The 25896-nt window shown below is 40.7% G+C and overlaps 1 protein-coding gene across 1 annotated transcript in view; it reads right to left on the bottom strand.

Moving 5' to 3' along the window:
- Positions 1–25896, bottom strand: part of LOC104968047 (receptor-type tyrosine-protein phosphatase delta-like) — a 100033-nt gene that overhangs the window by 16777 nt on the left and 57360 nt on the right. Inside the window, exons 6-31 of the mRNA XM_010797601.1 lie at positions 24239–24427; positions 22950–22958; positions 20984–21001; positions 19346–19456; positions 18387–18398; positions 17597–17866; positions 16660–16769; positions 16186–16383; positions 15684–15809; positions 15424–15571; positions 14530–14675; positions 14100–14244; positions 12928–13230; positions 11690–11883; positions 11108–11134; positions 9075–9192; positions 8178–8765; positions 7727–7821; positions 7109–7365; positions 5757–5850; positions 4704–4928; positions 4436–4596; positions 3025–3036; positions 2255–2367; positions 2107–2148; positions 1449–1546 (exon numbers count right to left, since the gene is read on the bottom strand). Coding sequence (XP_010795903.1) covers positions 1449–1546; positions 2107–2148; positions 2255–2367; positions 3025–3036; positions 4436–4596; positions 4704–4928; positions 5757–5850; positions 7109–7365; positions 7727–7821; positions 8178–8765; positions 9075–9192; positions 11108–11134; positions 11690–11883; positions 12928–13230; positions 14100–14244; positions 14530–14675; positions 15424–15571; positions 15684–15809; positions 16186–16383; positions 16660–16769; positions 17597–17866; positions 18387–18398; positions 19346–19456; positions 20984–21001; positions 22950–22958; positions 24239–24427 — 3809 coding nt within the window. The remainder of the gene's footprint in view (positions 1–1448; positions 1547–2106; positions 2149–2254; positions 2368–3024; positions 3037–4435; positions 4597–4703; positions 4929–5756; positions 5851–7108; positions 7366–7726; positions 7822–8177; positions 8766–9074; positions 9193–11107; positions 11135–11689; positions 11884–12927; positions 13231–14099; positions 14245–14529; positions 14676–15423; positions 15572–15683; positions 15810–16185; positions 16384–16659; positions 16770–17596; positions 17867–18386; positions 18399–19345; positions 19457–20983; positions 21002–22949; positions 22959–24238; positions 24428–25896) is intronic.

Below are 25896 nucleotides of genomic sequence, written 5' to 3'. Positions count from 1 at the left end.
AGTACAAATTGAACATTAACTATATATATATAACTATATATTACTGAACTTGAACAGGAATGTCGGCAAATATGATATCCCATTTCAAGAAACACCAGCGATGTAGGGACTTTCCGCTTTCTCTACCAGAGAAAGATGATAAAAGCACAATACATTCCTCTGGGAGAGAAAGGATGGCTGTGTTAGACCAACACATTAAGTTCCTGGAGGGTAATTACAGTGTAACCATCGCTGTTAGCTGGAAGAGGCAGACATGAGGTCATTATTGGGCTGTCAATGGAGAGGGACGAAGAGGAGAGAGCCAGAGCAATTTAGCAATTTTGAATATTTTACCACACATAATTATGGTTTGGTTAGGGAAAAAATGGACCAGAGTGGTACTGGTTGAGTGCATGCGTGTATGTGTGTGTTTGAGACTGCTTTCCGCGCACTGCCCAACATCATGTGTGTCTGATTATTACACCGCAATCATTTCTGGCCTCTCTCTCTCCCTCAGTGCTTCCTCCATCCATCTCTCTCGTTCCCTCGTTGAGGGTTCAGCACCGAACAAAGCACACAGTCATGCAGAGAGAATGCGGGGCTCAACAGAGTGGTTCAACTCACACCACAATTACATATAGATCTCCCTCACTGTCTCTTCCACCCTCCTTTATCCATTTCTCCTTAAAACATCCTCGCTCTGTTTTTGTCTCCTGCATAATGTGTCCTTGTCTTGATTTATATACATATCTCTGTCACCCACAATTTATCTTTCTCTTGTCTTAGCCAATTTGACCCTTATGCCTGCTTCTTCACCTCGAGGCCGTCGGTCTAAAATTATTAGATTTTATTGCAAAAAGATTTTTTTTTAACCCTTTTAACAGCTCTCTGTGGGGTTCATTGCAATGCCAGTACCATTTGCTACACAGTCAGCATGTTGGGTAATATGCCACTGAAGTGTTTTTGTTATTTAGTCCAGCAGTTCAGCACACCAAGTTCAGGCACGTTGTTGTATTAACTGTGCGAAAAGTTGAAGAGAACTAATCAGAATTTTTTTTTTAATAGAGAACACTGGCTTCATGTATCTCTTGGTGAGTGTTCTCTCTCCAAAGCAAACTCTTTATTTATATCTCTATTGCCCCTCTTCCTCTACCAGAGCGTAGAAATAAGCACTAGATAACCATCTGGCTGTAAGCAAACTCTCTTTGAGCCTGCAATTTCAATTTCCCCCTTATATTTGTAAAGATAACGACAAGGAAAGGAAAATGTGTGTTATCTGGTATCGTTCAATGAGGATGAATCAAAGTGCATCTTAACTTTGGACACTACATGAGGCTCAATCTACAGCGCTGGCAAACTGAGCTTATAAAATATGCAGAGTCAACAATAAATATGTGTTTGATTGCATCAAAACCAGATGAATTCACCAAGTTGAAAGATATTCAGGGACAGATAATCAGCATTCCTACCTCGTACTCTTGGGAGAACTTGAGATTGTCGTTTGCCTTGAGGCGCTCAGTGTGATCTGCCAGCTCAGAGATGGGGACAGGCGGGTGACTTGCCATGCCTGCCGTGCAGAAAAAAAGAAAAAGAGGCCTTTTAGATACATGTAGAAAAAAAGTTTGGGGAGGAAAATGTTAAGAGCAAGGATTCTCAGAGGTGGTGTTGTTTAGTGTTCTGTCCACAGTCAGCGGAGGAAGCAAATGGAGGTGTTTTTTTGTGTTAAGTGACCATTTTCTCTCCGGGCGGACAGAGAGAACAATGTGCGTGCTCTGAAAGTTACTGAGGCACAATAACATGTCCTCAGAGTGAATGCACACTGCTGGTGAAGACAAAAAAAGACTGTGAACAGGCGGTTAAACATTTAGCATGAAGATTTTTTTAGGGTTTCACAAAGAAATATTCCAGAGGCATTTTTTATGAAATGTTGTCAATTCAAGCAGCTTCATCCTATATGGGATGGAAGGTTAGTTAGCCTGAACATGGGAGAGAAAGTAGAAAAAGAAAGAAAGAAAGAAAGTAGAGATAGATTGAAATAAAGAAAGAGATCAAATGAATACGGTAATATGGAAAACAATGACAGCAGAAAGAAGATCTATGATCTATAGCGGACTAAGACCAACTAACTTGACAAACGGCGATAACCGCGGTACACTGATACACGGTAGGCTGAAAAGGGAAACAACACCACAGTTAATCTTATAAAAACAACTAATATGTCACACATCTATCTCCAACCAGTGTCAGTATGTGTATAGAGATGTCTCTAGTTTACCTGGAGTCTGGAAGTTGATTCTGCGTAGCTCCACAGGGTCAGTGGGATTGTGGGACGACATGGCTTTGCTGCAGGGGAAACTGGCTTTCCTGCCTTCAGCCTCGGCCCTTTTCCTGGAAAGACAGATCAACACGCAGCATTAACATGTACCTCAAGCTGATGAATTGAAACCTTTTACTGCATAACATCTTATTGTAATCGTACACGTAACCACAAATTATTGGGGGATTTGTGTTTTTTCCAGAAATATTGGAATAACTGATTCTCAGAACGTTGCCGTATCAATTTAGCCTAAGCTCTAGTTGACTGCTGGTTTGGTGTGGCTGCTTTTTCATATGACTTTGCTTGTTGTCTGGAAAGGAGGAAGGTTTTTTTCACACACACACACACACACACACACACACACACACACACACACACACACACACACACACACACACACACACACACACACACACACACACACACACACACACACACACACACACACACTCCCAGGAATGAACAGTAACATCTACTTGATTATTTCTTTTTATGCTAAAATCACCGACATGAACAAACTCAGGGAGAGCATTTGTCTATGTCTTTAATTGTTGCTTTTATGCCTTCTTTCTTTTTATTCAGTGCAGGTAACTATAAACTCATCTAAGAAACATCAAGGTAATCCTGACTCTACTGGGATCCATTATCCAAAGCATTCTTTGCAAAGGCTTTTCAAGGAAAATACCCCTGTAGGACAGAGGAAATGGTAATAGGCAGTGTTTGTTTACCTGTCAGGTTTGCTGGATCCAAACAGGGAGAAGAGGAGATAAAAGGACAGACAAGGATGAATAACATTAGTGTCCAATCAGAAAAACATCAGGGACTGAGGCTGATCTCATCGTTCTCTCATTAAAACTCATCACTTTCATGTTGAAATGTTAGATACGTTAATTGCACCTCCTATAGACACAGAGATGACAGCAAATCTAAATGACAAAAACTCTTCCTCTGATTTCATAAAGCACTGCATACATATTTACACACCCTATTACTGTGACATCTACTTTATAATTTATCATACTAATACTATGTTGCAGCTCAGCCACTCCTGAGACATTAATGACTGTTTACACTTTAGGGCTTATGAACTTTAGAATATTACCATAAAGGTTAATACTTTTGCAATACCACAGTCACAGCAATTATTCATGTGCAGTAACAAAGCTCCATCCAGCAGAACAGATGATTATCACGAATAACGCTAATGAGCGCTAATGGTATTTCCCCCTATCTGTTTTGTGAGCTCCCTGTACATAGATTTTAAGAACAAATTATTAAAGAAACAAGCAATTAAGTGCACATAACAATTAGTAAACAAAGCGATAGGGAAGTTAATTGTGTCGCCAGCAGCAACGCAGGAAAGCAATAAATAAACCTTAATGTTTGTTTCATAAATAGTGGGAACACATAATGAAACAGCTGGGCTTTGTTCAGTCTCGGCTCGATTCTGAGGTAAATCAAAATGTTTTGCCAATAGTTTAGGTGTAGGTCCAAACTATTTACCCATTAAAGCAGAGGTTTCTGAGGGGGTTTGAAGGAAGAATAACAAGAATAGTGATACAAATAAATGAATATGAACCTTTTCAATGTATCCAAGTCAATACCTTTTGACATTAGAGTAGACTGGAGGTGTATGGGGGCACAGTTGTCTTATTTTTTATCTCATTGGGGGCCCACACTGTCAGACTTTGAAAAACTCTGCCCTAAAGCAAAATTCCAGACAACTTCAGTTTAGAGAAGGATAATACATTTTGCGCCCCTGTCTGAGAGATAACTGACATCATTATTTCTTCATGACCTTACTCTGTCGAAGGTGATTTACAAACTGCTGATTAAGATGGAACAGTCTAACTACAGGTAATGAATATATTAAAATATGAATAAAACATATATTCGTTACCCAAAAATATTTTAAGTTGAATACAGAGAGGAGCCAAAAACAAGTAAATCCCAGTAGAGTATCTGTTGCCCTTGAAGACATAAGCTAACTTTGTAATTATTTTTCTTATCTCGTATTCACAAGAACATGTAAATCCTTCACCCTGTCTCTTTTGAACCTCCTTGCTCCTTCTCTCATCAATCACAATCATTTATTAAACCATGTTTTACATCTTCCTTCCTCCATGATGCTGCTTTTACCTCTTGAAGAGGAGAATGGCGATGACGATGCAGACGATGAAGATGACAGCCAACACAGGCCCAACCACCCACAGTAGACCCTCTTCCTCGTCAACGATTGGCTGAGGGTCCACATCCGATGAGGTCACAGGATCCGAATAGGGGCTGGTGGAGTACATAGTCTGGAGGAAAGCATGGTTTTATGCGTTAATAAAATTGCATTTATAAAAAACTGCATTTAGATGATTGAACTGCGGGGGGGGGGGGAGGGGATTGTGTTTTCACTCACGTTCTCAGAGAGGTCTAGCAGCGCAAGCACAAAGAAAACATATTCCTGTCCGTTTTGCAGTGGACGGTTGCGGAAGTCACCGTAGTTTCGGCCATCTCCTAGTGTGAACTCCAGGGGGAGGGTCTTAAAATGAGCACTGACATAAGCTCTAGGTTCTGATTGGCCAGCCTGTCTGCGGACACGGAGGGCTCGACTGACGCTGGTCCTGTTGATCTCTTTCAGGAGCTAAACGGGAAGACAGGGTTAAACAGAGGAGAGGGATGAAGTCAAGATAATTGATACAAACTTTGAAAGTTTAACAAAAAGGTGATAAATGAAAATGGGGAAATAACAAATTCCTAAGTGTTTATATATATATAAAAAAACATGTACAAAAAATTACAATTTGAGCAATTTCACCTCACACAAAAACCCTCATCAGTGGAGGAACAATGGGCTGTAAAGGGCTTTATCACCTTGGCACAAATGCCTTCATCATCAACTAAATTGCGATTGCATTTATCTATTGAGACAGTCCGACACATTAAACCTCTATTGAAACATGAATGTGCTTTCATAACAGCGTAATGGAGCTAGGAAGTCTTTAGAAAAAGGCAGGAAGTGAAATTAGATGGAAAATATTGTTTGGATTAAACAAAACAATGGATGGCCAGGTCATCCACCTTTGCATAATAAGACACAAATGATCTGATGAATAGAGTGGAAAAACCCTGCCAGTAAACTCAGCATTATTCTCTGGTGTCCTGTTGGTGACTGGAAAATGAAATTGAAAATACTTTATTTATCCCTCGAGGGAAATTAAAAAATGTTGCAAGCAAATGTACAAATAGAAATGTAAAAAAAAACAACTAAGGCTTAATGGTATTGACCTGTCCATAGCTGGCATATCAAATCCAACACCAACAAGGCACAAGTCAACAATGTCATAATCACATTACCCAGTTAATCATCATTACCCCCCCTCAACATTAGCATTACCTTATAATAGGTTCTTTAATGTGATTATTATTTAGCTGTTTATTAAAATAACCTCCTGTCTGCTGCATGTCTCACCTCATCCAGGTTCATCTGGTCGGGCTCCTCCCAGGGATTCAGAAACTTCCCTGCTCTCTGCTTCTTCAGCGGCACCACCACCACATAGTAACCCCTAAAACACAGCAGGTTCAGATTTAAGGACAGTCTCATATTTACTGTACAAAACTGTCACTTTTCCATGAAAACCACAGATGTCTATTTTGTATTTTCATTTTCTTTATCACAGTTTCTTTTTATTCTCATTTGAGATGTATAAACCTCTTATTATGTATTAATTTTACTTCTCTGTTGATCTTCTTATTGCTGTCATTTTGCTGCAAGAACACATTTACCCACTGGGGATCCATAAGGGTTAATCTTCAAACTTACCGACACACATGAGTGGAATTGATTATGCTGTCTAACTCTCAGAAGGAAAGTGAATACAGATGGTTCCCAAAATAATATGCTTCAAAGAACTATGGAGTATTGTATTATTAATACAGTATATAGTGCAGCAAGAGCAGCAGCTGTGACACCGCACTCTAAATCTAAACAGTGTGGCTGTTTTTGGAACAGAGGGCCATGTCTGAAGTCATGTGCGAGACAAAAACAATAATACCACTAGGGTCGGGGAAAGAAGTCAGAACATAAGCAGACGCCAAGCGATGAGGGCACTGACACCAAACTCATACATGTGTCCTCAGATGACTCACTGCAGTGCTCTATGCTACTACGTTGAGTGGTACAGTATGAAGCTTATTTGTGTAGGTTTGTTATAGCTGTAATGCAAGCAAGATTAAATGATTTGTGCTTAAAAATATATATAAAATAATATGGCATTTTTTGGCAAATTAGGTCAATATGATCATCTTCAACAAATAAAAAAAAGTGTTTGCAGATGTTTTTTACAGTGTGTATTACTATCTTGAATCAAGGCATCTGAAAGGGGAAATACTCTTGTTTCTGTAAAGAGCGAAAGAGCAAAATGCTGTTTGGGACTCCAAGAATCCCCCGAACACTTCTGATGTACGGGAACAAACTGCAGGAAAGTGGCTTTAAGAACATGTTCTGTAGCAGTGGAGGGAATCAGGTTGTGCTTTAAGGCTCAAGGACTGCTTCCACGTGATATCTATATTTGTTATTGGTTATAAAAAAAGAGAGATGAGATTATCAGCTTTGTGCTTTCATTTGGCCTGTTGTGGGAGTTCTCAGACTTGCTTTGCTGCCAGCTCAGAGAAATCCTCTGTGATGGAAAAGCAGCAGTAGGAGGAACAAGTGAAATTGGAGTATATTCTGCAATGCCTACTATTAAATAATGCTACCATTTAATCATTATATTATAAAATAATTTCCCCTCTCACTCTCTTACTCTCATTCATCATCACTACCTGACTTTGGCGGTGGTCTGCACAGTGGGCAGCTGCACTGTCACCATGCCGTCAGCGTTGGTCTTTCCCACCACCATAGGTTTGGTTTTCAGGATGTCTGGGGCGGTGGTGACGGTGACGCGGTGCTGCAGCCCCCCCGCACTGTTGGCCCGGTTAGTGAGTAAAAAGGAGTATTGCGTGTCTGGTTCCAAGCCAGTGATCAGCTTCTGGGTCAGCTTCCCATCCACTTCCACAGACTCGCCCTTTCCATACAGGATCTGGTCACAAGGTAGGTCACATAGTTTGAGAGTTAAATTAAACACAACATAGGGTTACACACTTTGTAAGTTCTCAAACAGCCCCGAGGAGGCTATCCATTTTTAATGTAGCTGTTTTATTTTCACATTTGAATATACTTTAGTACAAAGTCTCCATGCTTTTGCCTGTAGTCTTGTAAACATCTCTATTTATTTTAGATCAAAAGCCTCAGACTTAATCATTATCAATCAGAAAATGTTAGTTTGTTTTCAGGCAACCTAACACAGGCATTTGTTTGTACATCATTTGAAACCTGTCCTATTTGAAATCTTTTTTTTTTTTTTTACTACATTTAATATGATAAAAGGTACATCTACTCACAGTAAATGGCTGGGAAGGGTTCTTGTCTCGGATCTCCCAGGACAGCAGAACAGAGTTCTTCATGGCAGCCTTCACTTTGAAGTTGGTGGCAAAAACTAAGGTAGAGAAAAAAATAAACTATTAATATGATTAAATTCTCAATTCATCTCTCTACTGAACCAGAATGAAAGCCTTACCTGTGTTCCTTCTCTAGTACTAATCTCAAGATAGCTATCTACTCTGACCAACCCACAGCGAGTGTGACTGGACAGGGACTCTTACCTTGTTAAGGAAAAGGACGTTGGGTCTAAGACTACAGTGACAAGACAACGAGAAAACGACACTTAGGATGATGTCACCAGTGTTTGTGTGCAAGTGGAGTTTTAGTGTGCACAATGTACTGTATGCACAAAGTGCAGTTAGGAAGCACTTCCCGAGCAATGATGATGGGTTGTTAGAAAGGGAGTCCTACCTTGGTCTAGCCGCTGCGTCCTAAACTGAACGCTGGGGCTGTACGGCCCCGGGCCAACAGCTGTGAACGCGCACAACCTGACATCATACACAGTGTCGGCACTCAGACCCTCGAACAAAACACTCAACCCTGGATTGGGTACCACAACTTCTGAGGCGTTCCCTCGACTGTTTATATCCTTGAACAGCAACGAGTACTTCATTATTTTCCCATTTCGCTCAATGAGTGGGACTGATTTCCATGCCAGTCGGAGGGAGGTGGCAAAAGCCTCCTCTAGGATGATATGTTCTGGGTATCCACTTGGGGCGTCTTCCGGAGTAGTCAACTCCTTTACAGCCTCCTCTCCGTAGCCCATTTTGTTACGGGAGGAGAGTCTGAACACATAGTTAGCTCCCTTGTGGATGTCCTGGGCGGTGTAGCTGTTCTCCTTGGTCGGGAACTCCACCACCGTGAAGGGAAGGACATCGATGCGGCCGAATGTGAGGCGGTACCCGAGGAGAGGGGTGGGCTGGTTGGGAGGTGGGTACCACTGAAGCAAAGCAGTACCTGAATCAGTGGCACTCACCGTCAATTTGGGTTTTTCAGGCACTAGAAAGAGGGAAGAGCAGAAGAGAGAGAATGATGAAAAGATAATTAGAGGATAATTGCACATCACATCATTCATAACCTCAAGCAAAACTGCAAAATATGATTAATGTGGCGGCAAGAAATGACTGGCTTCATTTTGGCATATAAAGGTGTTACAGAGTGAGAAATATAACAATTCAATGATTGAATGGGCTCTAATGACCGTTATTGATGCTTTATTCTCAAAGATCATTACAAGTTATGTGAGTGCTGATTCTAGCTCCAAGCCTGTCTGTATGTTTGTGTAAGAGTTGGTGCTGACACACTTACATGGCAGGGCGCTACAGACGGTAACAGGTTTGCTGCGAGCGCCATCGCCCTTAGCAGTGTAAGCCCCCACTGATACAGAGTAGGCTGTGTCTGACTTCAGGTCTCCAAGAACCACCTCCTGCAGAGAAACAAAAAGCACTGTCAGCTTCAAAAGCCTATTTCTCTGTGCCCTCAGAACAAGGAGCAGGGCTTCAATTTAATAAAAAGTATGGGTCAAACTGGTAAAAGAAACAATTCTATCCTCTTTGTCTGTATCTTTGTAGGCAGATATATTTAGCTCTTTTCTAAACCACCATCACTACAGGCCAGGGAATCCAATAAACACATTGTTTCCTCCAAATGTAGAGTTGATTTGTGATCATCTCAACAAAACTCAAAACAGCTTTATTCAATCATACCTTCAGAGCTTAAAATGAAGTTCACAAGCAACACAAAATGTAATTACAAACACATTCAAAACTCATTTAGTTTGGTCTCCATCTAAGCACTAAACAACTATATTTTCTTCTTTTTTTGGCCTTGGGAAAGCATTAATACCGTGGTATTTTGGCAATACCCCACAGATGACTCATATCATCACTTATCTATGTGTTTTTCCAGGGTCCTTTATTAAAAATCCTGCAGAACAAACATTGAAGAAATGAAAAAAGGGGCCTTGTGCTCGATTGTAAACCCTCGCTCTGGATATAGGAGGTTTTTAATCTACAATCTCATAAATATGACTCATCTACTATCTGTGCTTTGTTGTGTTACGTTATTTTTGTCAGTAACTAGTACTCTAACGCGTTATTTTTTTAATTCAGTAACTCAGTTACCGTTACTACATGGTGCGTTACTCCGTTATTTTTTTTATATAGTCTCGGCTCCCAGACGTTGGTGAGCGGCGCCAACAGCGAGGCGAACAGAGATGAAAACTGTACTTAAGTACAGTCAGTGGCGGCACCAGGGTATGGCTGGGGTAGGCTACAGCCATACCAAGAAATGGCTTAGCCCGACCTTAGCCCGACCATGAAAAAGTATGTTAAAGTAAGCATGTTGTTAACACGGATTGCGAAAATCTACCGGTCGTGTCCACAACACACAAACTGATCCTGCTGTAACAACAAGTGCAGGTTACTGACGCAATATGGTTGATACCATTCGGGCTTATGCTAGAGGGGTGCAAGGAATAGTCTAAGTAGTGGGGGAGTTTTATACACTAGGTGTGGAAATTATTTCGTGTTATAATATCAGCGCGGCCGCGGTCAGATCAAAAATGCCTCCGAATGCAATTTGAATAGACCTACAGCCAATCAGAGCAACGAAACGTTGGGTCTGCTCAGAGTCATAGAGATATAAGATTTCTCTCTAGGGATCTGGGTCTTCTGCGTCATGCATTACTGATACGTCACGTTCACAGTGAAAAGTCCCCAAACTCGCGCCGAGTAAATTGCAGACAGACAGCAGAACTTCTAGGATTAATTGTGATATAGTGTGTATGTCATTACATTACAAATACTGATTTGAGAACCACCACTGTATGGGTTAGCCCTACCATAGATTACCCAACAAAAATAATCTGGCTCCGCCACTGGCTGCGGAACCTAAGCTAGTGAAGCTAGTAGCTAAGACCACAGACCCAGACTCATCCGACGCCACTCCACCTCCACCTAAGCAACAGCGGCTGGATTTTAACCGAGGGACTTCTAGCCAGGGAAAAGTTGATAAAGCCATTGCCAGGTATGTTGTAGAACACATGCAGGATATTTCTACTATTGCTATTTCTTGATCAACAGATTGTATTATTCTCCAATGCAATAACAGTACTGAAATGAAGGCTATAAGCCTAAGGGCATTAATGGGAGCCCTTTTTTCAAGTAGCTAATGCGTTACTGCTCACAGTAACGCGTTACTTTTGGGTGTAAGTAATCAGTAAAGTAACTGAGTTACTTTTGAAATGAACTAGTAATGGTAACTAGTTACTGGTTTTCAGTAACTAGCACAACACTGGTTATCAACTATTAAATAATAGACTTAAAGATTGGTTTACTCACATATTCAGCTGAGTCATCATATTCCCACTGAATGATGTAGGGAGGAGAGAAATAGAAGACAAAAAGAGTAACAATTAGTATTCGGGATATGATCTAAATGACCGAACACTCGAGTCAAATGTAAAATATTTGCTGTCATCGAAGTATACATTTAAACTCTCTGCAGGAAGGCAAATAAGCATAAAGTATTTCCTGGGACGTCAAAATGTTTTTTATAGATGGTTTCTACTAAATTTGTCAGTTAATTTTGTATAATTCTTCATCACCAATAACTTCTCTGTTGTAATTACTAAATATATAATAATAAAAATATATAAATATATCTATTACAACTAATAATACAACTTTCTTTGTACTTTCTTTATATAGATAGAGGATTTTTTTCTTGCTCAATATCCATGCTAACGAAAATGCTGAGGGAGCTTAAAACGTTGTATGGCTTTAATGTTTAACTTTGAACTTAATATGATCATCTATAATTAATATGACTGTATTTAAAAAAGTGGGCTCATTTAAAATATTGGTTAGCATTCTTAAAACATTCCTATAACAGTTCATTAGATCATAAGGTGTTAGTGTTACCTGAGAGTCCTCTATGAGGATGTCCTTGATGAACGGCTGACCCTGAGGTTCTCCGTTGTTCACCCTCACATAGTGGACTTGGTATCCTCGGACCTGACCGTGCTGCCGTTCGGGCGCTGGTGCTCGCCATTTCACCCTAACGGCCGAGGCGTTCACAGTCTCTGCCTCCACCCCTCGCGGAGGACCACTTGGAACTATAAATGCATTTATAGAGGTCAAGGGTCACAGATGATGGGCACTCAAACCTCTCAAGTTAAGGTCTTTAGTTTTTATAATCAAAAATATATTGGTTTCAGGGGTAGATGAAAAAGAAAAAATACCTAAAGCTAAAAAAATTTAAAAATACAACAACTCCAAAAAGTGTAAAACTGCCATGATGTCTGGGAAAAAGTCAAAATAGTAAAAAAAATGAGTGCTTGAGAAAAACATGGAGGAAAAAAGCAGTGGACGATAAGAAGCAAATGTAGAGAAAGATAAGAATGGCAGATAGAAAAGGATTTGTTGCCATAGGCAGATAAACAGTGGCAAGCTGAAAAGAGCAAATACTGTTATCAAGAAAAACCTCTCTCATGCTGACAAGAACTATCTCCCAAAGAGAAATAGAAATACATATCGTCTCCAAACTGGAAAAATGGAGGCATTGGGAGTATGAAAGAGTATGATTTACAAAAAAATGTCTGAATATAAAAAAAGACACAATAAAACACAAAGATATTTCAATAATTGGAGAGGGATTGGAGGAGCTGGCAGTCAGTTAGAAAAGCCAAGGTGGGGAAAAGGTACAGCTACAGCCAAAGGGTTTGCTCTGGTGTTGTTAGTGGAAGATAAAAGGTGAAATCCCATCAATTCCTTTCCCCCCCAAAAAGGTTATTTTATAAGAAAGGGAAAAGAACAGAAGAAAAACGTTGGTTGAGGATAAAAAGGTCTGCTGGAGAAAAAAGGGTGGCTTTTGACAAGAGACAGCAGTGGAGAGGGAGAAGCAGGAGGAGGTTTCCGGATGTTGGAGGTTTCTGGCGGGTATGCAGGAATAAAGGAGAGGTTTTCAAAACTGGAAGATCTGACAGTGGTTCCTAAATGCGTCATCCATTTAGATTTCAGCTCAAGGATAGCCTTTAATGGCCAGTGAAAGAAGCTTGCTGTTAGTTTAGGGTGCTTTGAAATCATTATTGCTATGTTAGTGAGGTTGTTAGTGGGGCGGACCATCTTAAGACAGGCATGGGGTTTATTTGGGAACATACCATCTTCCTCGGTGCGGATAAGCAGCTGTAAACTCTCTGGTCCTTCCCCGGCTTCCGTCTGAGCCCGTACAGTAATGCCATACTCAGTCCATTTCTCTAGGTTTTCCAGTAGATACGAAGAACTTTCCGGAGGAACTCCATCAACTCTTTTAGACATTTTGTTGCCCTCGGTAGTGGAGTACTGGATGGAGTATCCGGTAATGACTCCGTTCTGAAACTCCAGGAGAGGCGGGGCCCAACTTACCAAGATGCTGGTAGAACTGGGACTGGTGCATGTGATGTCCTGAGGAGGTGCCGAAGGAACTGATCGGCCAGTTTTGAGGAACCACAGTAGGGGTTGTTTGGGTAAATGTGATTTGTTTGTGTGTGTAGTTGTAATTGGTGGATGGAGAGGTGATGAAGTGAGGTTTGCCGTGAAGGAATGGGGATGAAATTGACGAGAGACAAAGAACAAAAGACAAAAAAACATAAAATGAAAACAAAACACTGGAGAACAAAAAGTTCTTATGAGAAAATGAACCTGTGACTAGAAAGCAAGATGGCCGAACAAAGATACTGAATGATGGGTGTCAATTTCTGTTTGGTAGAAATGTTGAATTCATGAAAACGAGTGAATGACTTAAAAGAGATGCAACACAAAAACACTGACTAGAGCTTCAACACACAAACATACCTGCCCATAACTTACTTGTCCTTACAGCCTACCCAAGCCTCTGTGATCCATGAGGGAGTTCTCATCTCTATCTACAAACCTCTGTCTTTTTGCCTTGTTCTTACTCATTCTCTTACAGACCTCAGATTGGTAGCCAACAAATTCAGTATAGTTTACTTGGTCAATTATCGATAAGCAAGTACTATTTTGGCTGAAATATTTAATGTGGGATACACTTCTGGTATTTATTCGATGATATATTTGTTGAAATATCAAATCTGAGGTCAGTTAAGGTCTGGATTCATGTCGGCCCCTTTTTGACAATGCATAAAAAGTGCCGAACTGCCAAATGTCTTATCAAATACTGTTCTTTAGTGATTAGATCTGGCATTTCATTAATTTGTTGCTCAGTTTTTGTGTCCGTTTTTTTATTTTTGCATTGTCAAAATGGAAGCCTCTCTCTCTCTCCCTCTCTCAAGCACTCACACACACACACAGCTCTATTTGTGGTTGGACCTACGCGTCTGCGGTGTGTCGATGGACACTTCGTTCGTGTACGCCCCAATTCCATGCTTGCTCTTTGCAGCCAGCTGGAAGGTGTAGGTGGAGAAAGGCTTCAGGTTCTTCAACAGGTAGGAGGTGACAGGCTCAAAGCTTACTTTCTTCTGAAAGGACATGAGGACAACGGGACAATGGGAGATATCAGGTTGTGAGAAAAACAAACAAATCCGGTTGTATTTACTATTTCTACAGGGTGGTAGAAAAAAAGCATCCTTTATTAATGTAACTATAAATATTTGTGCAATTGATCTGCTCTTTGCCTGCCCATCCATCTATTCATACACCCTTCCTTTCATTTGCTATCATGCAGCCAACCATCCGTGAATGTATTAGCTCAGCAACACAGTCCTCTCAGCTACCAATCTGTGTCTCTCTCTCTCTTATCTCACCTCCTCTGTGTCGTCAGCTCGTCGGTACACCAGCTCGTATCCTGTGATCTGGTTGTCGGGGCCACCCTGGGGTGGGGCCACCCAGGACAGCTGGATACTGGTCTCAGACTTGGCTTCACCCTTAAAATCTGATGGTTGGGATGGGACTACAGAGTGGAGGAAAGACAGGATTGCAGATTATAAGTGAAGATAATAATCATATTAATAATCATAATAATAACTAAAATACATTGTGCTTTACAAAGCTTTTAACATATAACATGTTAACATTTAAACAAAATAATAAAAACAGGAAAGATATTTTTTTAGGGAAATGTGTGTAAGTGTAATCTTCATATGAGTTGATAAGTAATGGTTCATAGTAAATGCCCTTGTATTTATAAGGCATCTTTCTAGTGTTTCTACCACTCAAAGAGCTTTAACACTACATGCTAACAGGTTCACACACCGATTAGACACTGATGGCCGCTGCCAAATCTTGTATCAGCATGTAATCTAATTATCATTCACACACAATCACACACTGATGGCCGTGCCCCAGGGGAGCAATTTAGGGTTGACGCTTTGACATGTGGACTGGGGAAGAAACCGCATACCTCCTGAGCCACATCCATACAGTGAGTGATAGTACAAATAATTGATTCCAAAATCTCTAAATAAATATAAAGTATGTAGCCTAATATAAAGTGGGAAATTACTGAGCTGCATAAATGTATTTAGTGCAGTTTTGTAATAATCCCCACAAAGACTTTGACTAATAATCCACATGTTTTTTAATTTATGGGGAAAGACTCCCGTGACTCACTCTCTAATTGTACAGAATTTCTGGCTTGAATGAGTGTAAGTGTTTTCAGCATAGCATGATACATCGCTCTATTTCCTCCTGTCTCTTACCTCCAGTCTTGGCTATAATCTGCAGGTCCTGGGACAGAGGTCCGTCTCCTACAGAGGTGAAGGCCATCACTCTGATGTAATAAGTCTTGTTAGGAGTCAAGCTCTGGATGGTGATGAAGTTGGCGCTGCGCACCATCTGCTTCTCCCACTGCACAACACAAGACACATTGCATGAGAGCAAGTAGACACACTGATGCACATTTGTGAATTAGACAAGTGCAGACAACACAACTTGTCAGGAGTGATTTATAAACAGGTACCTGGTTGACTAGCAGCGTGTTATCGGAGGTGTAGTAGACTCTGTAGCCCACCACCTGTCCGTTAGGCTCCTCTGGTTCATCCCAGTGGATGATTGCTGTTGTGGTGCTCAGCATACGACCTCTGACCTGCAAGGTAAACAGAGAGAGGTTCAACAACGCAGTGCTGTTTTAAAATGCACTCTAATTAAACCACAGCAAATCTTGTTGAAGACAGTGGGGTTCATTTTTTTAAAGAACTAAAGGCTAATTAAGTCTAGTGTTTGAAAGTTGAAAACATATTGAAAAAACATGTATATAACACACTGGTATGACTGTTAAAATAATAGGCAGCTAATTGAACTGTGCTGTATAATGACAACGCTTTTGATCTGCTAAAAGAAATAATAACAATAGATTAAAACAATTAACCTTTTCCCGTACTGGACCCAAAAGGGCAAACATTTTATTTTCCTCTCAAATGATTGGTACATTATTGCTGTTGAAAAGGCAATCAAACCCTGACCTGTCGGGGCGGTGAGGAGGGGGCCTGCTCGGCTGTGCGAGCCTCCACCACCTCGCTGGAGGGGCCCTGGCCGATGGTGTTGACAGCCGCCACCCGAAAGTCGTAGTGGGAGTAGGGGCTGAGACCGCCCACGCTGTAGCGCGTTGTGGCGATGCCATCAATCTCTTTGTAGGGGTCCTCAGAGCCTTTGGCACGGTGCTGAGGAAACAAGAGAGGGAGAGAGAGAGCAGAGGAAGATAACATAATGATTTCAAGCGGCATTAGCCTACTTTACAAAGGAAAATAAATACGTATATATAGCACATATCAAACCCTGACCTGCCGAGGAAATGTATATTTATATATATACAGTATATACAGTATATACATATATATCTATAGTCCATTTTCACACACAAATTTAGTTCATCTTATGGTCTGCGTCTCAGAAAGCCTGTGTGCACATGCAGTAGTGCTTCTGTGTCTGTTTCACACCTGTATGATGTAGTAGGAGACAGGCTCAGGGTTCCCAGAATCCCAGGTGAGTGTGATGCTTGTTGCAGTTCTCTCCGTCACCACAGGGTTACCTGGGGCCTTCGGCAGAGCTGAGAGGGAGAGAGAGAGAGAGAGAAATAAGAAACTGTTGAATATATTCATAACATCACTTTGAAATTGTAAAACTAAAAGAGACAAACTCAATATCCAAGAGTTAAACAATTCACATATTCTCTATACAGCGATTAAACAGCCTGAATAATTACTCACTTAAATGAATTACAAATGTTATGATCATTAGTTAGTGACTGAAACAAGTCCCCATAGAAAACAAAGTTTTGACAGATGCCATTAACATGATCTGATTAACTAAAAATAATCAAGCTTTTTCTTCTCTTTCAAGAAACAAACATTACAATTCAGACATAAAAAGGCTAGTGTTGGGAGGAAACCGCTGTGATAAAGCAAGACATACTTCAGGGTAAAGCCTTTTTTCTTTTGAGTGTTTGAATGAGTGTTTTTTAATGTCATTTTATAATATGTTTCTTAATGCTCTTAATGTCTTTCATTTTTGTAAAGCACTTTGAATTGCCTTGTGTTGAAGGTGCTATATAAATAAACTTGCCTTGCCTTTTGTTTTTCATCATTCTACATATAATGTAATAATGTTCCTTCTTTCTTCTTCTGGTTGTGAATATGTATAAGATATCAGTGACTATTTGATTTATTATCTAAATCAAAGGGAGTAACCAATTACAAGCTTTTTTTTTATTCTGTGGCGATCTATTTTTTCCAAATGCTCATCATAGAAGACAACCTTCACTGTGATTTTGTCCTCTTAAAAACACTGCTCTCACTGCAGGCAAGGTCAAATCATCTCTTGCTCACATGTTCTCTTCTCCTCACACCTCATGTACATGCTGATGAATCCACAAACCTTTCACAATAATCTGTGCCACCGCCTCAATCACGCCAAGTGTCGACATGGCGACGCATGTGTAATTGTTGGACTGGCGTACGTCGGTCAGTTCCAGGACGTTGCGGCCGATGGGCATGTCATCCTCAGGCGTCAGATCTTCTGCTCCCAGCATCCACTTCACATACGGCATGGGGGAGCCCACGGCCACACAGGTGATGTTGATGTTCCCACCTGGCATGATCTCGCTGTCCGCTGGGGGGATGGAGAAGCGAGGGGGGACACGACGCACTGGACCAGGCAGCAATGGAAGCAGGAAGGCAGGAGAAGAGAGGCCATTAGAAATTCAAAGTTCATGTGTTGCTCAGTAAAGTGCAGAACATCATTCCAGTGAATGGGTTTTATTTTTTTGTTCCATGTTCTCTTAGATGACGTTTTATGGCATTCAAAAAAGAATTCAAGCATTCAGACAGTCTAGTACATCACCACTAGGGTGCATGTGATATGAAATTGTTTTATTCATGGTGTTTTTAGGTTTACTCCATTAAATATTTTATGAACTGAAACACAAAAGATACTAACAAAAAAACACAATCTCACAGCAAACACACATGCACTCAGGGGAAAAAGAGAAAAGAGGAACACAGGGTACAGTATTTCTCAAAGGACTAAACTGTACAGGCGGGTTCAAACCTTCAGTACCGCACATAAAACAGCCGAAAACACACAAACACGAATGGCAGTTTAATGGAAGAAAGGAGAATATACTCTGGAGAGACTGAAAAAGCCACACAGTTGTTACTGTACCAACCTTCTCGCAGCTCTGCAGAGGGAGGGAGGACAGAGCACGGCGGGAGGAGTAGAGAAAGGAAAACACAAAATATAAGAGAAGAAACGGGAGACAGAGAAAAACCAGTTAGACAAAGGAGCAATAGAGAGAGAGATAACACACAGCAAGAAAGAAGGAGAAGAGTAGAGCAAAGAGAGAAAACAGAGTCCGTAGATGGCCGGTGAAAGCCTGTTTTTAAAGCAGCCTCCACAGCCGGCTGTCTCCATAGACTGCTTGTCAAACACTCACTGAGCAGCACTGCAAGATTTTACCGGCCCTGCAAGCACTGTTAGACGCACATCACTGCCTCTGCGCAGTTCGTGTGTGTCTGTGTGTGTATGCACGTGGGTTTATATATTTTCTTTTGGTCTAGCATAGCTGTGTGTGCTTCCAGTCGTGTGTTGGAGTCAGAAAAGCATACTACGCTCTTTAAAGCCTTTATTTATTTATTTTTTCTGGGGTGGGCAGACAACAGAGCAAAAGGCCAAAGGAATAAAAATGTCTCCAAGACTCAAACTTTGGGTGGGAATGTGTGTGAATGTGAGTTTGTTGAAGGAGACAGTGCCCGAGGTGCAGAGATGCCTGTCAGATTTGGGGAGAAACACAAGTCTTAACCAGACAATGATTTGTTTTTTTCTCTGAGGTCTAAAGGCTAAGAAGAGAGGGCGGAGAGATTAATAGCCCGAATGAAACCTTCTGCCCCGCCTGAGCTGATGTAAAGGAAATCTTATTTAAAATCATCCAGTTTTATGACTCGACGGCTACAAATTCCTTTAACACAGAAGGTTTAATAGCGTCATATCATTAATTTGATAAATGCACATTGCTAGCAGAAGACATTTATGGTAAAAATATATAAATATCTTCTAGGAATAGATCATCTGAGCATACATCAATCGTTAAATGTAAGTGCTCTACTCTGGTTTTTTATTCCCTCTTACCTCGGACATAGAGGTTAGCTGGCGTGGAATAGCGCGTCCCATCGCTGTTGGTGGCAACACACTCGTACTTCCCCTGGTCGGACTCCTCACTCATCTCTATCTGGAGGGCACCTGGATTCATTGAGGGATGGAGAGGAAGAGTAGAATATAGAGAGAGCGGAGAGGGAGTCACACAGAAAGATAGTGAGGAACAAAGAGCATCAGATAATTGGGTATAGTTCATAAATACACCAACATAGAAATGGTAACAACTTCATAAAGTGTAAATGAATCTGAGACCGTTTTCAGCAAAAACAAGCTGAACACAGGGATAAAAATGGGGCAAGATCTATTAACAAGTTTCTACCACTGTCAGCAAGAATCTGCCCAAAACAAGGGTCAGCTTCCTGATTAAGAAATGGGAAGAAAACAAAAAACGAATAAAAAAAAAAAACACTGATACAAAGCCTAGAAAAACCGAGAATGTAGTCTTCATGCAAGGCAGAAAGCAACAAACCAAGCAACTCAAATGTGGAGAAATCCAGTCACCAATACAGTTAAAAAAAAAAAATCTTTGCTGGAAATCAAGATTGAGTTATCAGGGAGCAAATCATGTTTCAGTTTTCATGGGTCAAATATGACAACGGTATTGCCATGTCAAGAAAATATCCCAAACCCTTACAGATCCACCAATGGGATCAGGAGTGTGAAGTCATTTTAAAAACACACCCAATAAGGAGGTAAAGACACCAATTGACCTCCATCAAGGCCACAGATTGAAAAATAGGAACGACATACGCAAAGCCTTGGGAAGGGATCGACGCTTTCTCGCTCCCTGGAAACAGAAAAACTGTCAAAAAAGTAAACCAGAGGTTCTTTAAAGATGGGGTGGTAAGGCAAAAAAGCGCCCAGAAAAACTTTATAAAAAAAGTGGTTGTTTGGGGCTTTTTATCGGTAATGAGAGAGAAAAGAGAAAGTAATGGTAAAAATCATGGAGAAAAGTGTGTGTGTGTTTATGTGTGCGTGTGTCTAAGTCTTTGCCATCTGGACTTCTCAGGCCGAGCGAATAACAGCTGGGAGGGAAAACAAAACTAGGACGTTTGATTGGGCAAATAGAGACAAGGAAGAGAGGCTAGGTCGGTCAAGACCCACCGGCAAAAAAAAAGAGGAAATCAGGTCACAAAAAAGGTAAAATGATAGTACGTTTTGTCACCTAAGTCTAATCAACTAAAAATAAATACAAGTTGTAAACAAATCATGCTTTAGACTGAAAACAAAGTAGACGTGAAGAGCTGAATGATGTTAAACTGGTGGATACAAAAGAAAGATCACAATATGGTGAGGAAGGAAGCGATGGACTTTTTGTATTATAGAGTGACTGTTGAGGCTGAGATGAGATGAAGAGAGGATGGGAGACGAGAAGAAGGGAGGTGATTAAAAGTCAGAGTATAATGAATTGCTTGCTCAATTCCAATTTCTCCCCTCTTGCCCCTACTGCAGATCTGATGCAGCTGGAGGAGCGTTACCAGTCTTTTGGACTGAACATGTATTGATTAATCCACCCAGAGCTGCTTTTTTCAGATCTGCAAGTGAAGTAGGAACCGGGGGTGGAAAAGGAATCAGGCCACTGTGTCATGTTGGTCCTCCCAGCAGTCTTACCTCGTATGGGCGTGCCACCTGAGTGGGCAATGAATGCACGAGATTAGAGAAGGAGAAGAAGAAGAAAATGTTAGTACCACAGGAGGAGCAGGGGATAAGGAAGGGAGGGACTTGGGGAGGTAACTTGGAAAGGAGAAGAATCAAATTAGAGAGGAAGACTCAAAATATAGCTCCTTAAGAGAGTGAGAGGAAGAGAGAGGCATAGAGAAAAAGACAGAATAAATAAAGACAGAATTAGCCTGAGAAGAGAAAGACAGAGACTAGATAGACAGAGTGACAGACAGTGACAGAGCTATAAGGAGATGGGTTATTGATTTGACTTCATTGACTTGCAGCAGGGGCAGAAGTGGCTGTAGGGTAGTGTCTGCACTGCACTCATCTGGGTCTATTAGAGGTGGACTGAGACTCTGAGTACACTCAACTGCCCTGAGAGTTAACCTCCACATAGATCAAAAGCAGGCGTAATCCTGCTCGTAATATCCTTAGTAAATACATTAAATATCTGTCTCTGAAGGAAAATAATCCACCCTCCAATACTTTCACTGTGTAAAAAGATATACTCGGATTATTTTTTTTATCTTAAAACAGAGTCTGACATCAGGCACATTTTCAACAATCTAAAAAATCTACTGTAAATGTCAAGTTGATGTCTCAACCCCTCAAAGAGTTATATTGTATTTCCAGACCTAACATCTCAAACCGACCACCAACGACATACTTTGAGAGGTGCCAACATACATTTACTGTAAGAGGGGTGGGGTGCAACTAATAATTGATTTGATTTGGGATGAATATACAAGACACAAGACAGGTTATCAATTAATAATTAAGCCTATAAAATATCCCAAAGCCATGAAACCCTCAGATATTCAGTTTAAAATGGTACAAACTAATGTAGTAAATCCTCACATTTAGGGAGAAAGAACCAGAGACTGTTACATTAACTTTAAACAATGAATTGACTATTACAATGCTAATATAGCTGATTTCTTTTCACTAATCAAAAATAAATAAATAATAATAATACAAATAAATACATCTTTGTTTAAGTTGTAGAGGTGTGATCTCACATAATAGAATAATAGATAATTAAGGAAATCACCTGTGAGTGTAAACAAAGAAATGCAAAACACAGCACTTTGCTGTAAAATCACAATCATTAACGTAAAAAAAACGAGAATGAGCGTGAAAGGGTATTGAAGAGTGGATTTTTTTATATTACATTATTTGTCTGACTCTATCATGGGGATGTTCAAACTGCGTGTCCATTCACTACCTCTTAGCAGTAGTAACCAGGTTTAGTATATACATACTAACTGTACAGGCAACGTCTAGAAGTCTGTAACCTGGTCCCATTGATTTCTTACAGTGGCTCCACCAGAGGCCTACCTAATAGCCATCCACAGCTGATGGCTTATTGACTTGAAACTCTATACAGCACAGTGGAGAGAGTAAGTGGGTGAGCGAATGACAGAGTGAGTGAGTGAGTGAGTGAGTGAGAGGGAGAATAATTTAATAAGTGGAAAAGTAAATAGGTGAGTGTGAGGAGAAAGTTATTGTAATTATTTGGGTGTGGAAAGGCTGCAGGTGCACAGGTGAGGGTGAGGCCAGCTACCTCTAGGGTGACAGAGATATGTGTGAGTATATTCATGTATATTTAGTAATATATATGTGTAGATATGGGTTTATGCATGTGTATTTTATTTATTCTGTATCAATCCATAGCATCTATAGTATGTGTCTGTATCCAAAATGATGTATGGGTGACTGCAGAGTGTGTGTGCATCTGTGCTCATATTATATTATATCTCTGTGTGTGACTGTTAGTTAAATGCATGCCATGCATTTGAATTACACTTCAGTATTGTAAAGGTGAGCAGCAGCAGCAGCAACAGAAGCAGCATTAGTGAACAGTATATAGAAAAGTGGACAGTGAGGGTGTGGGCCTCGGAACAGAAGCACTTACCAAAGGACTCTGTAGTTAAAAAGATATAAAGAGAAAAGAAACAGCATAGACATGGCATTATAATCGGACCATTGATTACACAGAGGAGTTGACTTAGTAGAAACACCTTGAAAAAGCACTGGAACTCCCAGAAGAAGCCAAATATTGATTATCTACACAAACTTTGTTTTTGTAAAAGTATGTTGTAATCATCACATAGAAGAAGCAAAGCTAACATGACAAATATTTGACATTTTAAGGTCTAACAATTCTGTAAATGCTTTTACTTTTATATATTTTATTTTATTAAATAAAGGTCAAAATGGGAGTTTGAGCAGGGAGCTGAGCCAGAGAAGTAAAACAAAAACAATTTGGGAGAGAAGCAGAAAGGTTGTTATCCATAATGAAGCCAGAGAGTTGGGTGTCCAATCACAAGAAAGGTTTTTGGGTCCAGAGGGTCCCTGGAAGCAGAAGGAGGACTGAGGAGGGGGGGGTGAATTTGCTAAGACAAGTTGGGATTTTACACACTACTGTGGCTATAGAAACGCTGATTGAGATTGAGTGCCTGGACTGGAAAACAATTTATTCTCTGTGTATTTTCCCCCAGTTCTTTGTCTTTGAGTTTTACAAATTCTCTCAATGTATTTACTCAAATAAAATGCAATGTCCGTGAGTCAATTTCACACTCACAAAAGACACACGTATTTCCATAATATGAGGAAAAACAAAAGGTTATTTGTTGGTTTAGTCACAGCAGTGAGCCATCTGAGAGAGGACATTCCTTCAGTGCAAGCCACCAACATCTGGGTTTTACCTTGCAAATTCAGTCAATAGAGAACATTTGTTATGACTAGAGACATGGTGCGCACTGATGCGTGATGTGACAAATATTTCATAACGTTTGTACCAAGTGAAAAATGAAACCCTTCGTGATGGTGATTTGCACGGGAAGACCTCAGAGATTTGAGAAAAGCAGAGAGAAGTTGGGAGTTTACTGTTTAAGGCTTTGAAGAGTTTAGAAAAGTTGGCAACCACACACAGTCAACTCATACCACAGCAGCAGAGAAACACAGCCAGTAACCACGGCAGGAGGAGTGGGAACAGCAATAAGAAAAGGGGTGAACAGGGGCAAGAATAACAGACACTTTGTAGGAACAGAACATAAAAAACGGGTAGGGGGAAAAAGAAACGAGGAGCGGATATTAGAAGAGGGGTATAAAAACAACGTGGAAGGGAACAAACCTTAACTGGAAATAAAAGCGTGGGATTGAGGACAAGGGAAAGAATGGAGGATTAAAACAATTGTTTACCTGAGCGGAGCTGTTTGATTCGTCCGTTGTTATTGGACGTGTTGACTGGCAGGAAATCTTTGAACCAGGTAATTTCTGGGTCAGGGTTACCGCTAGCAGCACAGAGCATAGTGGCGGTTCGAGAACGCTCAACCACTTTCAGCTGGGGACCCATGTCAATGGTGGGGAACCCCGAGGGCAGCTGGTCCTCTACAAGGATGAAATACACAAGTTAAACAAAGCAGGAAATATACATTTTACACCTTCAATTCTATCTATACCCGTCATATTTCAAATGTGTTATTTTGAATGGATTAGAAACAGGACGTTTTTCTTTACATTATATACAATATTATATTGTTACAGCAGTAGTTAGTTCGTACATATCCATGATGCTGAACCTGTCAATCTTAAGGTTTTGCTTCTTTTACAGTGGGTGTATTTATCTGCTTGATTGCATGTTTGGTGGGTTTTGTTACTGTCAGATGTAGCCAGGCTAGCTGTAGAATTGCTGCTGGCTGTAGCTTCATATTTAACATTCATATTAGAGCAGTATCAGTTTCTCTCCTATCTTCCCAACATGTCAATCAATTTTAATTGCAGTGAGTTTTCTGACATGTCCCTAAAGCAGATAGACTGTTCGAAACAAGACAAAACATGATTTTTAATACACAACTGCCTTCAGCTCTGAATTGACACCGAGCAGGTTGAGGCACTCGTCCAGAGTGAAAAAGGAAACTGGCTGGTCAAAAATAGATTCAATTTAGAGCCAAAATATTTTTCCAACTGGCCAGGAGCCTGGAGGAAAGACTTTTGAGGAATACATAGTAAGGTCAAATATAATAAGTAACATTTCATTCCCCCATGATAAACTATCTTCAAAAAGCTTTAGGCAATGGCTCTTCAAATATGAATCGATGGAAACTCAAATACTCTCTATTCTGCTGAGACTCAGTTTGAGCTAAACTTTTTGTCCTGCTGCTCAGTCTGTTGCACATAACTCTCTCCGGAAGCACTTTGCATGAATCAAATAGGAGAATCAAATAATTATGCATCCACTGGGACTTGCACCCTTTTGGGATTGGCAAATAAAATGTGAATTCATAGACATCGGAGGCAATTAGATCCAACATGATGAGTCCTTTCACTGAGATAACCCAAATCAAAGGCATCAAAGATCCCATGTCATGGCCATTTCTACTGATCATAATTCCATTGTTGAGGTCTACTAGAATAGATTTATACTGTGCAATTTTCCAAACCCACATTGGTTTCTCATACAGCATCTCTGTATAGTATGTGTATTCAAACCTAAACGGCTTGTTGGATCTCCTGCCCCCCCTCCCCCCCCTATGAGCCCACTGTGCTCTGATTGGTCAGCTCGCCCACTCTGTTCTGATGAGATCACCACCGTTACAGCGGAACATCAGTGATTATGTGTTACAATGGCGTTAGCAACCAGAAAATGACACCAGTAATGACAAACAGATGAGAATGCTGCGTGGGGTCTGGGTGCCGTGTTGGCGGGACGTTGCGCGGCTCGCTGCTGCGAGGAGCGGACAGTGTGAGCTGTGTTCATTTCATGCTTGCTGCGTGCACATGGGTCCATGTGGGTATGGGCACGTCACCATACCCAGGAAGAAAAAGAGAAATGTCCAACGAGGCGTTCTGGGGCAGCA

This window comes from Notothenia coriiceps, unplaced genomic scaffold (genome assembly GCF_000735185.1).
Source record: "Notothenia coriiceps isolate Sejong01 unplaced genomic scaffold, NC01 NC01_scaffold00038201, whole genome shotgun sequence".
NCBI classification, from domain to species: Eukaryota; Metazoa; Chordata; class Actinopteri; order Perciformes; family Nototheniidae; genus Notothenia; species Notothenia coriiceps.
This window is presented reverse-complemented; position numbering and strand designations above follow the sequence as displayed.